This window comes from Eptatretus burgeri, chromosome 2, assembly GCF_056783735.1.
Source record: "Eptatretus burgeri isolate ZD-2024b chromosome 2, Ebu_testis_v1, whole genome shotgun sequence".
Classification (NCBI taxonomy): Eukaryota; Metazoa; Chordata; class Myxini; order Myxiniformes; family Myxinidae; genus Eptatretus; species Eptatretus burgeri.
Window position 1 is genome coordinate 125,453,877 of NC_140962.1, and position 15,343 is coordinate 125,469,219.

The following is a 15,343-nucleotide window of genomic DNA, read 5'->3' on the forward strand; positions in this document are numbered from 1 at the left end:
GAGACTCACAGATAGATCTGCAATCTGTTTGTGAAGTGCAACACGCCAGCTTTTGATTAAATACATCAGTGAATCGATTAGTCGGCACAGCTCGTTTATAAAGAATCAAAAGGTCATTCAGAACATTCCAGTGCATGCAGGCAGAATATGATGAACTAGTTAAAAAAAAAAGTAACGAATAACTTTGTGTTGTTCATTGTTTGGAATTCAGTATGATACTGTGACGTCAGAAAGTTCACTCACCCGCCATGCCTGCGATCGTTATGGCAATAATCCATGCAAATATGTTCACGATTCCATTCTTCTTTACTAATATTTCATGTTTCATCTCCATTTTGAGCCACACTTCTTGCTCTACAAGATGTGTATGCCAGTTGCTTGAAGGCACAGGATAAGGAGTCTTGAGTTGTGTTGGTTGAAATTATATAAACTTGAAACCCCCGTTTCCAAACTTTAACCACAAACCACATGTGTTTGCAAAGACCCATATCCTGACCGAGACTACAATGCAAAATAAATAAAAAATGGACTGCAACGTTTATACCTCAATTACATTCATTATGACATGAATGACATCACTGTTTATTTAATCACTCGCAAATACTGGGCTGACAGGAATACTAAGAGAGGTGGGAGAGCGAAAGGAGTGGGACAGAGAGAGGTGGGAGTGGGAGAGGAAGAACGAGGAGGGAGTGTGAGTAACTGACCAGGGAGTGTTGGGGGAGCGTGAAGGTGGAGGTGAAGGGGAGAATGAAGAAGGGGGAGGGGAGAGTGAGGATGGAACGGAGGGAGGGAAGAGGGAGTGAGGAGTGGGGGGGCGAGGAAGGGGGAAGCGATGAGAGAAGAGCAAGAAATGAGGGGGGAGAGCGATGAAGGGGAGGGAGAAGCAATAAAGGGGTTGGGGAAGAGCAACCCTTCAACACACATTGCTATACACTCTGGGAGGTAGTGGTTGCGAGGAGAGGGTGGGAGCGAAGAAGATGTGGGAGGAAGGAGGGGGAATTGGAGAGGTTAAGGGGGTGTTCTAGACTTGTGTTTGGTGGTGGGACTTGAGGGGAAGCGGGGGAGTGGGGATGGTCCCGTCTATTGGCATTAGTACAGGATTGAATGAAACGGGGTGTGTTAAAACCACTTAAATGTGATAGCAAAACTACCTGTCACTTTCAAACAGCACGTACCATTTCTAAAGAGATTATAACATGGGCTTCCTTTGAGATATGTTACTCGAGCTGCAGCTGCCAAACGCAGCTCAGGCCGGGAGACTCTGGAGCACATTACACCCAAGCTGCAATGCTTATAAATGCCTGGAGAGACCAGGATTTTGTGGCTTTATTTAATTTCAGCATACATTTTACAATCAATATGTGATAAGCCCCAGAATCTCTCAACCCAAGCCAAATCCCAAAATTCAAACTGCAGAATTGAACCCAGCAACAGCCCCGACTGCCAAAAAAGTGTTCATCCACCCAACCCACACACTCACCCATACACCAGCCTTAAAACACAATAACAACATCACAGCACAACATAACCATCTCCAAACCACAACACATCCACCTAGGAGAACTTATCACATCCACCCATTATTTATCACTTCATGGAAGTTTGAAGGGGGTGAGAGTCGGAGGTATATATATATATTATATATATATATATATATATATATATATATATATATATATATATATATATATATATATATATATATATATATATATATATATATATATATATATATATATATTATATATATTGTTGCGGCCACGGGTACCGAGACACCAGCTTGTCACTCAGGAGGATTAATCCCCGGTTATCCTCGGTAGAGCCGGACCTTGGGCCACTGCTCACAATTAACGTTGTGGTACGGTGGGTTGTTTGATCCATATATATATATATATATATATATATATATATATATATATATATATATATATATATATATATATATATACGCATATATATGTATATATACGCATATATATGTATATATATATATATATATATATATATATATATATATATATATATATATATATATATATACGCATATATATGTATATATATATACATATATACATCTACTTATATATACATATATATTATATACACACACACACACACACACACACACACACACACACACACACACACACACTACATCGTAGCTGAGCTGATGGTGTTGGCATTTATTGTGTTTGAAATCAAAATCTTCAGAAGCATTCACTTTTACTAATTATATCAATTCTGGTACAGGACTTGTCTTTCACATGCACTTCGTAATCTATAGCTTGCAGGACGCAAGTGGGTAGAAACTGATGCAAGACCAATGGTGCAACATGGATGCTGTACACAACAAAAAAAGAGCAAGCATTGATTGCAGACCCTCACCAGGACTTCTTTTGTGTGATGTTTGTGCAGTTTTGTTTGGTGTATTTTGTGTCGTGTTTGTGTGCCGTTGCGTTACCTGATTAATAAGATACATAATTAGAACTTCCACTTTATAACTGCCGGGAGTGAAGACTGGGTACCAAGACGTCCTGCTATGATGCAACCCCAGTTTGATTGGCCACCTACCCAGACCCATGACATTTATTATTGTTAAATTGAATTCAGAATGGGATTAAAATACATTCAATTCAAATCAAATGGAAGACCAAATAGGTACAGTCCTGTATTGGAGTAAGCACAAGCAACCCAAAGAAGCAAAAAGCAAAGATGAAGTAATCAGAAGGAACCCTGCATAGGATTTGCATTCCAGCTGCATTTCATTCACGTTTCAGCTCATCCACCCTGAAACCCATCCAGGCTCAGTGAGCCTTATTTTAAAAATAGAAAAAAAGAACTCGGATCAATTATTTTTATTATAGCTGCCAGACCATGTGCTCGATCAAGTTCGAATTTAAAACATGTGTTCCCCATCATTACTAGATCAGAATTGTGAAGTGCCACATCAATTCATTAAGTGGTTCCAGAGGGAAAATTAAGTAATATTTTTCTTCTTTCCAATGGGGCTGCCAAATCATGTGACCTTTCAATTATTCCTTTCCAAACTTGTACAACCATAGCTTGGGGGAACATTTGTGTGAAGTTTCCCCTCGTTCTGTCTCGCCCTTCTGTAGAAGATTTTTTTTTATAGGTTTTTGGGTAAATCCAACATGGCTGCCAAACTATGTGACCTATGACATCATATTTGTGAACCTTTTGTTCCTCATGGATAGGCGGTCATAAATGTAAAGTTTCACTTTGATATGTTCAGCCACTTCAGAGAAGATTTTTGAAGGTTTAAAAACAAAACAAAAAAACAATATGGCTACTGAATCATGTGACCGATGATGCCATCAAATGTTTTCTGTGGACCATTCTATCCCTAGATGACCCTCAAAAATTGTCATACCAATCAGATGTAGCGTCTTACCCATGCAATTATGTCGTCATAACGAAAGCACCTATGACATATTTTGTTTTTAAATCACAGTTTCAATTTTTTCCTTGGTGTTTTTTTCAGAGATAGAGGTCCAAAGTTTTTCCGTTTTTCCAACATGGCTGTCACACCACGTGTCCTCCGACGTCATAATTATCAATACAACTTTCTGTTTGAAACATATATACATATATATATGGTGAAAATTTCCTCTCGATCCGACAAGCGGTTGCGGAGAAAAACACCAAAGTTATGTGCGGACAAACAAACAAAGAAACAAACAGATAAACAAGCAGACCCAAATGCAATAGCCTCTCCTTCGGCGAGCGTAATAAAGCAAGACTAAATTCACTGAATGCAGGTATAAATAACGACAAAGACGCAATAACTGAGCCTTGGTGGTGTCATGGTTTGAATATCTGCTCCGACTCTGGAAGGTCAGCTGTTTGAACCCAACCCCGAGCAAATTATGCTGTAGACTTTCAAAATGGTATGTGCTGCTTCCTTGTTTGATGCTTGGCAGTTTAAAAGGATATATCACGGACAATCACAGGTTGGCAACCTTTGCACAGGCTTGACGGGTGTAACGGCCTCCTCCTATGTTGAGGTTTCTTGTGCAGGGTGGCCTGAAAGTCCCTTTACCCCTGCTAAATGTATTGTACCTACCTCTCTCCTTTCCCCTCTACCCTCCCCAACCGTGGTATGTGACCGTGGTAAATAAATAAATAAAAATCGGACAGACAATGGGATACATCATTCTTGTGTGAAGAAAAATTTGAGCACCTTACAAGGAACAGCTGGTTGGGCTTGGCAAGCGAAAAACACCAACAGTAGCGACTGTTTAAATAAGTAATCATACGTTGGAAAGAATTGACAAAATAGTTTGTGGTTAAAATAATTTTTACTTCCCCACGAAACACCATGCTGAGCTACTTGTACACTTTAACAAGGAGTTCATCCAAGGCGGAAATCCCCATTGGGGAGGGGGCCAATTTAAGTTGCTACCACCTCTGTCATGTGACTCATAGTTCCCCCTGGAAAGCTTCGTACCTTCATATGAATGCTGTGATGTTGGCTGATTTCCAAGCAGATGGAAGATGAGCAAGGGCACAAAAAATGATAGGATGAAAAGAGCAGAAAAAGGTTGGGCAAGAGCAGCAGAGAAGGTTTGGAGGACACGTGAGCTGATGCCGTTCGGTCCAGTTGCAGAATCGGGGTCGAGGGTTGACAAATGCAAAAGGTGCAAAAGACACAGAGTCTAGGAGCAGTTGGGTATGACACGGAAGGGTGGGTGCCGAGAGTGAGGGGTTGAGGATACAGGATTTGGAAGTAAACACAGAATGAGGCATTCAGCCTTCTCACGAGCGGAGTCAGCTGTGGGGCCATTTGAAGTGAGGGAAGGGATGGAAGGGGAGCAAACATAATAGACAGACTTCGCAAGGTGCCACCAGGTTTTAGAGAGGATTTTTTGAAGTTTGTATGTTAAAAAAAAATATATATAAATTCGGGAATCTGGTACACCCAGCACTTAGCGTATACTCGTCGTCAGTAGTCGTGTTAAAATCATTATTTTATTAAAATTCAAGTATTGGCTTGAACACTGTGGGGTATCGTGTTTTATGAAATCTCTACTTGTTGTTGGTGGTGTGACTTAACAGCCAATATTGTTACGGATTTGGAAACCTTATGCTGCACACAAGCAGCCAGAGTCCCCGTAGTTCAGTTATTTCGATAAGTATGTGTTTATAGTTAGAATCCATCCCCTTTGTCTAATGGGCATTACATGTGTGCGCTACGAGTTATTTTGTAGTCAGGTTTATTATATACTCATCATCAACAACAACTACAACTACATCCTCATCAACAACAACAACGACACCATCCTCACTCGACCTGGTCGCCATTACGCATGTGTCTGGGACCACGGACGTGAGCGGAGGTTTCGTCACCTCAGGGCTGGCTCTGCCTTAGCCAGATGGAGTGTTTGGCCCGACCAGTGAAGGGCCGCCACGAGTCGCCTGACAACCGACCGTCCAATCAGGAGGCAAGTGGCAAGGAAAAGAAACCCCTCCCACCTCAAGAAGAGGGGTGTCGTGGTCACGACAAGTGTGTTCTGAAGTGATTGTGGCGATTGGCTTAGTCTGCGGTTGTGGTTCGAGCGTCTGTGGCCCTTTGCGGTGGATTCTCGTGGTGGTGGCGGCCGAGCTTCCGAGGACGTGGGCCGTGGACTTCGGGTCATGGGTTCGAGTCCCACCGTGGTGGTTTGCGTTGGAGCGCTCGAGCTGGGATCCCCGTTCTCCTCCACGGACTCCGAGCTCCACAAGTGCGGGTCCGGTGAAACCACATGAGGCGGGGAGGTACCCCGCTGTACCGACTAAAGACCCACAGGTCCATTTATTTTGTGTGTGTGTGTGTGTGTGCATGTCCGTGGGCCCCGTCTTTAAGTAGGATTGTTAAGTGCTTTTGCTCATTGTACATTGCCTGCCTTTTATTCGTGATAACTCTGCTCTGTGTCCCCCCCTCCCTGATTATTCTTTGTAAAATAAACCCCTGTTAAATGTACCAGCTCGTTTTCTGTACTTTCCTCCATTGGACTAGCATAGTGCGTGTTGCGAATTGGTAGGGCCGTTCGTGCCGTGGATTGTTCATTTGGTCCGGCGCGGCTTTGGTAACTTCTGCTCGGTTACGCCGGATCCGAGTCAGTGATAGCAACTCGATTCGGACAAAGTTGGTCGAGGGTGTGGTTTCCCCCGGTAATTTGACGACGTGGGTATTTAGGTATATTGAAATTAGGCAATTAACCCTACCCCACACCGTCGATATATTGGCAACCACGGTCCGCTAAGGGACTCGTGAACTCTCGGACTTATCCGAGAGTCACGACCTAAATTCCGGGTGTTCGGTGGGAGACGACTCCACTGCTCCACCTAGTGGTCGTTTATCGCCACCGAACCCCGGCCCACAACAATATAACTTTTGCCAAAGGTCTGTAGCAACTAATGGTTCATTCATTAATCATTTGCAATCACATAATCAGTGCCTAAATGAACTTTAGCACGACTTGGTATGGAGGAAATTAAGGAGTGGTGGGGGTTACATTGTCATGACTCCGATTTTCTTCTGGGGTCCTCTGAGTGCCAATGACAGGCCATGAATATTTCCACAGTTGAGAATGAAACCTTGAAAGGTCACTAATCTACTGTAGGGTGCTGCCAAACCAGACATTTGGTTTTGATGAGAGGATAGAAGTTGGTTTCAGACCAGGTCACTCTACCCTGGATATGCTGCTTCTGGTCTCCCAACAATGGATGGAGATTCTCAATGCCAGACATGAAATCAGACCCATATCCCTAGACACAACGCGTGCATTTGGGACAGTCTAGCACCCTGCCCTGATCACCAAACTCTCTTCCTATGGTATCCAAGGCCATCTCCACTCATGCCTCACAGACTTCCTCTTCTGTCACAGCCAATGTGTGGCCTCTTATCCCCTCTTCCTGTCCAGTTTGGAGTTCCTCAAGGTAGCATTCTGGGCCCTGTTCTTTTTCTGGTTTTCATCAATAATCTCTCCGACTCTCTGGAAAATCCTCTTTATCTCTTTGTTGATGACTCCACCCTCTGCTGTACCACCTGTCATTCCTCAGACCGGCAAGCAGCAGCTTCTCTCTCTGCAGATCTGGAAAAAAATCACAACCTGGTCCAACGCATGGAATATGTCTTTCGATCATGACAAATCTCACACTCTCACTCTGTCTCTCCGTAAGGACAGTTAAGAACCCCTTCTCCCCCCCATCTACTTTCTCAAAAATCCTCTGGAAGAAGTCCTTTCACTCAAGCTTCTTGGTCTCACTATCTGCCCTGATCTTTCCTGGGAAAGCCACATTTCCAAACTGGCCTCCAAAGCCAGTCGCCGACTGGCTGGGAATCCTCCATCGTGTAAAGTCCTTCCTCGGCCCACCTGAGCTCCAAACCACATACAAAGCTTTTGCCCGCAGCCTGATGGAGTACTGCTTTCCCCTCTGGGCTGGTGCTCCTGCCTCTCACCTTTCTCAGCTTCACACTGTGGAAACCAAGGCATTTAGGATCATTGGTATCTCCCACGGTGAGGGTGAGTCGTTGGGCCTCTCACCCTCTCACTGCAGGCAGGTCGGTGGTCTTTGTCTTTTATCATCTCCTCTCCGGTCTCGCCCCCCCCCCCCCATATTTACACAGGGTGCCCAAGGTCCACCAGCAACCCCCTTCTGGTAAAACTACCAAAATCAAGAATCACTGCTCACCTTCACTCTTTCATTCCTCTTTTTCCCCGCCTTTGGAATAAACTCCCACACTCTCTTCACTCCCACTCTTCCCTCCAGACCTTCAAAACAGCTGTTCACCACCACCTCTTATATTGTCCCATCCAAAACCTCGATCTTTTCTACTCCCATTAATCCACCCCAAACCCACCTCCTTCAAATTCCCTGCTTTCCTTCCTGAAAGTCCCTGTAATATTCATCTTGTATACCCCATGCACCGCACACCATCCCTGTCTCTTCCACAGATCTCCTAATGTCTCTGTTCCCCACTATTTTGTCCTTCCCTATCTCACCCCTCTTGTTTCATGTACCCCTTGCTGTGCATTGTGTGTTATCTCTTATACGAGCCTCGACAATGTATACAAAAAAAACCACCAGGGCAAAGAAAAGAAACTTCACCATTTAAATTTTTGCCACACTATGAGCATGCATTGACCTAAGGTAAGGGAACATATTAACATCTTTCACATGTACACCAGTGGACTGGACTAGGGGGAAGGGGCAGCAAGCTTAATCCCTCCAAAGGACAGTCTACTATTGCAACACTCTGCCTGCAAAAGCACCAGGATGATAGTTTGTAGTTGATCGGGGAATATCCTGGAGAAAGGAGGTTAACGGATATTAATGGCTGGCATATTTTGTCAAACAACTTACTATTGTAGGTCAAATGCCAAAATGATTTCTGAAGCAATCAAATCGGCTCCAATAGCATCATGCTTCCAAAGCTCTGAGTGAATAAGTTTAGTTATGAAGTTGATATTTTGTTTTGTCAATTTTAGAGAGCATCTGGTATCGGTTGCCAAGCAATGATGTGAATCAGCTGCCAAACAACTTTGGGGGTCTCCCATGGTTATTTCTTTCACATTCCCTTCAAAATCTATCTCCCCAAGGTTGTTAATTCCTGCTTCCTGCAGCATTAAAGTTTTGCCGACCTGTCCTGGCTCTCCACTCACGTCATTCCTTTTTGGGACAATGGCAGACATTTATTCACACATCCTGTGTTAGCTGTGTTATCAGTCATGTTATCCTGTTGGCCTTGAATGAGATAAACGAAGCTTGCACTACTGGCCTCAATTATGGCACCAGTAGATATTTTAAAATGTTGAACTGTGATGATCCAAATTTTCGATCCAATAAATGACCATAACAATCAAACAAACCGATGTTCCTATCTGAGCATGCAACATGATACTGAGATTCAGGGTTCAAATCCATTTCACCATGTAGATTTGTCCATTCTTTACTAACGTCATTGCAAGTTAGTGTAAAAGTGCAACAATTTCTCTCCTTGTCTTTTGGTTCTGCACTCTAATGCTCATCTTCTACATACATATTTTCAAGTGTTTGTACGTTATTCTTTCACGGCTGAACCGTAACACCTATAGACCCCAAATTTTGGGTATATGTACTGTAATGCAAAATCTGGCCAAGATTTTAAGCTACCATATGGTGGCTTTGACGTTCGTTTTGAGGCCACCAAAGGCCTACTCCAAAGTGTATATTGGGATGTGGGGTGAGGCAGTGCTGCCGCCGGCGTGCAGGCAAAAGGTAACCACCATGAGGCCAATAACTCCATGACTTTCTAATTTCCAACACATCCTGAAACCACTGCTGGGAAAAGCTCACCCAGTGGGGAAGCGCTGGGTATCTCCTCCCCCCCCTCACCCACCATCTCCCACCACTCCCCTCCTCCGAGCAGTGCTGAGTAGCCCCTGCTCGTCGTCTATAAGATCCTCCCCACATAAACCTGAGATTACTTTAAAAATAACAATGTTTCATCGTTATTTTTATAATTTTGTTTCGCTTTATTATAGCGTATACACAAAAACTTGTGCAGGGGAAGAAAGTTGTTGGTCCTTGTGTGCTTTATAAACACTCCATTGATGTACTCTGTCAATTTACCTATCTTCTGTGTACCATATACCATTAACTTTACCTCGCTTAATATCCACATCACTTCATAAAAGTACATCCACCTTTTCATCTTTAGGCAGGAAAAGGAACACAACAGCCCTTTTTGAGAGATACTGTGGCATTGTAACATCCACTACGTAAATACAGGGGTTAAACAGATCTAAATACAGATGGGACAAACAGATTTACTGTACATCCTCATCAGATGAACTCCATAATATGAGATGCAGGTCATCCTGCTACCAATGCATCAGGATAGAAAAAAGAAATGCATCAGGATTGGAGTGATAGTTGGACTCTATTCAATAAGAGAGAAAATCCATGACGAGAGAGCTGAGAGGTGAGCATGTGACCAAGTGAACCATCATCTATCAGCCTGAAAAACCCAGATTTCCCTGGAAACATCTCAGGCAGGAAAGGTACGAGCTTCTGAGATGAAGTAATATCCAACTGAACAGGCTCAACTCTGATTAGCTTCTGAGATCAAACAGCAGCAGGTATATTCAAGGTGATAGTTTAGGCAAATATATTAGAAGCTTATCTGGAATTGGAATTCCAGATAAGGTATTGTCATCGTGCACCTTCCATCCGTCACCTATTTCGACTTCTCCGGCCAAACCGCTGGGCTGATCCATTTAAAATTTGGCAGCAACGTTCCACTCCTGACGAAAAGGGATTGAAAAGTTCGTTCGTTCCGGTCACATGACTAAGTATGTGAAAATGGCCGACTTAGTAAATTTCTTCAAAAATATTCTCCAGACGCACCAGTCAGAATGCTACCAAATTTGGGTTACAACATTATGCCAGGGTAGGGATGTTAAATTGTGGAGGTCATGGCGATCACATGACCAGAAGTATCAAAATGGTGCAATTTAAAAAAAAATCATAAGCAGCCCCCATTGGACTTATGAATTGATGGACTGAGAGGTCTTTCACAACTCCATAGGTGGTGATGCATAGTTGTTCTTAGTTGGTGGAGTGATAAGTCTGGTTTCTTCAGATAACGAGCTCGACTCCGACACGCGAACTAGTTCCGTGACCCTGGTGTGGCTGGTGGACTAACTTCGTAGAGGTACGAGCAGCTGCAAGCCGAGCAAGATGGAGCAATAACAGGTCTGTGATGGCCTTCGATGCCAGGGGCCACACACACGCAACACTGGATGGACCAGAACGTACCTTGCCCTTCGCCGACAGGCTCAGGTGAACCGCTGAGCCACGTCTGTGATGGTGACTGGGGCTTGAGCCAAGTGCCCCACAAACGAGGAATTCCCAGTAAGCGTTAGTTATCAGCTCACATTGATCAAGTCTGCTCTTTGTACACACCGCTCACCGCTCACCACTACTACCGATCAGACGGTTTGGTGAGCTCAGATCAACCCCTGCGTGGGCCATCCATGATATACGTCACGCGCTGTCGTTGCGTCATCTCGTGCTGGTGCGCCAAAAAGGTGATCGAACCTGACAGTCTAGAGCAGGGGTTGGGAACGTGTGGCTTGCGAGCCAGGTATGGCTCTTTTGATGATTGCTTCTGGCTCGCAGATAAAATTGGAGTTTGAAACTTTGAAAGCCCAATATTTCTCGCGGAAGCTTTTCTGTAGTTTGAATGGTGTCGTGCTTCATTCACGTGCAGGGCTGAACTTGGCAGAAGGAGAGAAGAAAAAACGCCTCCGAATTGGCTGAAGCGATTTTTGTTTCGTCCAGTCATGCGGCCGAGGCGACTAGTGATTTCGGTTCCTCCAATGGCATGCCGCCGCCGAGACGCGTAGCGGAATTCATCTCGACCAATCACGCGCCACCGCTGAGGTGACTCGTGATTTCGGTTCCTCCAATGGCGTGCCGCCGCCGAGACGCGTAGCGGAATTCATCTCAACCAATCACGCGCCACCGCTGAGGCGACAGCATCCCAGAGTCGGCCGGCCGCGCCGCACCTCTCGAGTATATAAGCCCGTGCGCAGGCCAGCCAGACTCACTATTTGCCAAGCCCCAGTTGGGTCAACATCTCCCTCTCTCTTATTTTCTCAAAGCTAACCCTTCGACGAAGAAGATGGCAAAAGAAAAAAAGATGAGGAGTATCGTACATTTCAGGACGAATGGGCCGAAGAATTCGCCTTTGTGGAGAGAGCAGGTTCTGTGGTGTGTCTAATTTGCAATGACAAAATTGCATCGATGAAACGGTCGAATATGAAGCGGCACTTTGACACGCGCCATGCTACCTTTGCATCAAAATACTCTGTGGGAGACAGCAGAAAGAAAGCGTGCCAAGAGCTACTGAGCAGGGTGCAAGCCAGCCAGCAGCAACTCCGCGTATGGACCCGGCAAGGTGACTATAATTCCGCCAGCTTTGCTGGATCTTTAGCAATAGTGAGGAACGGAAAACCATTCACAGATGGCGAGGATGCAAAAACGTTCATGCTGGATGTAGCCAATGAACTTTTTGATGATCTTCCTAACAAAGACAAGATAATCAAACGGATACAAGACATGCCTCTGTCGGCAAGAGCTGTTCATGATCGTACCATCATGATGGCAAACCAAGTGGAGGAAACGCAAGTGAAGGACATAAATACAGCGCCGTTCTTTTCCCTGGCTTTGGATGAGTCAACAGACGTAAGCCATTTGTCGCAGTTCAGTGTGATTGCAAGATATGCTGCTGGTGATACACTGCGCGAAGAAAGTCTTGCTGTTCTGCCAATAAAAGGGTCCACAAGAGGTGAGTATTTATTCAAGTCTTTCATGGAGTTCGCTCAAGAAAAAAATCTACGAATGGATAAACTTATCTCGGTGTGTACTGATGGTGCTCCGTGTATGGTGGGGAAAAAACAAAGGATTTGTGGCGCTTCTCCGTGAACATGAAAATAGACCCATCCTAAGTTTCCATTGCATTCTCCACCAGGAGGCACTTTGTGCTCAGATGTGTGATGGGCAGCTTGGCGAAGTGATGTCGCTGGTCATTCGTGTGATCAACTTTATTGTTGCCCGAGCCTTAAATGCTCGCCAGTTTAAAACACTGCTGGATGAAGTTGGAAATAACTATCACGGTCTGCTTTTGCACAGCAATGTGCGTTGGTTGTCAAGAGGGAAGGTGCTTAGCCGTTTTGCGGCTTGCCTGAACGAAATCCGGACTTTCCTTGAAATGAAAGGGATTGAGCATCCTGAGCTAGCCGAAACTGAGTGGCTCCTCAAGTTTTACTATCTCGTGGATATGACTGAACATCTGAACGAGCTCAACGTGAAAATGCAAGGCATTGGAAATACAGTGTTATCCCTTCAACAAGCCGTGTTTGCTTTTGAAAACAAGCTGGAGCTCTTTATCATGGATCGTGAAACAGGTCGTTTACTACATTTTGAAAAACTGAGACAATTTAAAGATGCATGCACAGCAAGTGAGCCCACTCAAAACTTTGATCTCCACCAGTTAGCTGGCTTCACATCCAGTCTCCTACAGTCATTCAAAGCACGCTTTGGAGAATTTCGTGAGCACACTCGTCTTTTTAAGTTCATCACCCATCCAAACGAGTGTTCACTGAACACAGCCGACCTGAGTGACATTCCTGGTGTCTCCGTCAGAGATTTTGAAGCAGAAGTGGCTGACCTGAAGGCCTCAGACATGTGGGTGAATAAGTTCAAGTCACTGAATGAAGATTTGGAAAGAATCGCACGACAGAAAGCGGAGTTGGTGAGCAAGCACATGTGGACAGAAATGAAAAAAACTTCAACCCGAAGACGAGCTGATTATCAAAACTTGGAACGCGCTTCCTGTCACATACCTCACACTGCAGCGTGTGAGTATTGCTGTATTAACCTTGTTTGGATCTACGTATGCATGTGAGCAGTCATTCTCACATCTTAAAAACATCAAGTCCAACCTACGATCACGTCTAACGGATGAAAGCCTCAACGCTTGCATGAAGCTTAACCTCACCAAGTACCAACCAGACTACAAAGCCATCAGCAAATCCATGCAGCACCAGAAGTCCCATTAATGGTGAGTATTATAACAACATTATTTAAACGAATAAATTCAAAGGCTTATTATACTCACATTTAGTTGAATTCAGTCTTAAAATATATTATATGGCTCTCACTGAAATAGATTTCCAAATATTTTGCTTTCATGGCTCTCTGAGTCAAAAATGTTCCCGACCCCTGGTCTAGATTCTTGGGGAAGTGAAATTCGTAACAAGGTTATCCCAGAAAAGCCCCCGTTTCGGTGACAATACCTGATGGATCGGGTCTTGTCCATCTGTCCACAGCCATTCACCGTTCTTGTTCAAACTTGGCAGATGATGAATGATGGCTTACATATGCATGTCTTTATGTTTTTGCGAGATCATATCCAAGATGGCTGACTGGCAGCCATTTTGTTGCTTAAACATGTCCCCAACCGTTTATCGGACATGCACAATCCGATTTTGTTCAACCTTGGCACAAGTACAGTACGTGCATAATAGCATACATATGCACCTCACTTTATTTTTATGATCTGATCAAAGATGGCCAACTGGTAGTTGTAAAAAAAAAAAAAACCCGTATTGAACAAGTCCTCAAACATTTCTCGGACATGCATTTACCGATCTTGTTCAAACTTAGCACAAATAATGAATGATGGCTTACATAATATGCATGTCATTTCACCCCCCCCTCCCTTTCTCCCAAGATCAGATCCAAGGTGGTCGACTGCGACCATATTGTTACTTATGCAATCATCCACGTCACATGACGACCCAAGGCAGTTGCGCATACACATAAATCATGCAAATATGGGCTAGCCTTATTAACTCAATAAAGCAAAATTACTAAAACCACGAGGGCTTTGACATTTTATGTCTTCTCACCTTGTTCAATTAAAATTGAAGGAACACTGCATGGTGTGTCATGTTCTATCAATTTTAGTTATTGTTATCCATTATCATTACCATTATCATCTCAATAGTACGTAATTAATACATACTTAGGTTCTGTGCAGACAAACAAATGGACCCAAATGCAATACCCTCTCCTCTGGTGAAGGTGGTAATCGTGGGACTTTAGGTTCCAGAAACAAGAATTCAAATCTTTAATACAGTACTGCATATTTTGTTTTATAAGATTCAAAGCTACAAATGCTGCTATATGCCAGCCTTGTTGAATCACCAAACTACATTACACAATGGATTATGTCAAGTGAAACCTGGTTGAGTATGTTAACTGCAGTGGGAAGTTACATGAAACTGATTTTAAACATTAGCTCTTAATCAGAGGAAAGAAATTCCCTCTTTTATTTCCACCCCCAAAGGTTGGAAGGAGCTTATGCTTTCACTCCTGTCTGTCTGTGATGTGAACAGGATATCTCAAAACGCTGTGGATGGATTCGGATGAAATTTGATGGACAGGTTAAGATGTGCAACGAGGACGAAATTAGAATTTGGTGAAGATCTAGATCCTGATGTTCTTCCTTTGTGAAGATCCGGAACAAATGGCTTTACCCCCCCATCACCGCCAACCCACACTCCCACGATTAAGTGCAATCAATATAAACAGTACTTACACCTCACTTCCTTAAAATACATGATCTTAATTGCTCTCTGTTGAGAAAAATCCATTGTTTATCTTGTCCACATACATTGACCAACACTATAACCTTCAGGAAGATGTGGATTACACTGCAACTTATAGAATGCTTTTTCATTCCTCATATGATGATCTTCTTTAAGGCTGAAAGAAAGGATTTTGT

The 15,343-nt window shown here is 43.8% G+C and overlaps 1 protein-coding gene across 1 annotated transcript in view; it reads right to left on the reverse strand.

Moving 5' to 3' along the window:
* The window catches only part of LOC147033003 (hemagglutinin/amebocyte aggregation factor-like), a 104,263-nt gene extending 103,853 nt beyond the window's left edge, over positions 1 to 410 (reverse strand). Inside the window, exon 1 of the mRNA XM_085871107.1 lies at positions 244 to 410. Coding sequence (XP_085727233.1) covers positions 244 to 334 — 91 coding nt within the window. The 5' untranslated portion in view covers positions 335 to 410. The remainder of the gene's footprint in view (positions 1 to 243) is intronic.
* Between the last annotated feature and the right edge of the window lie 14,933 nt (positions 411 to 15,343).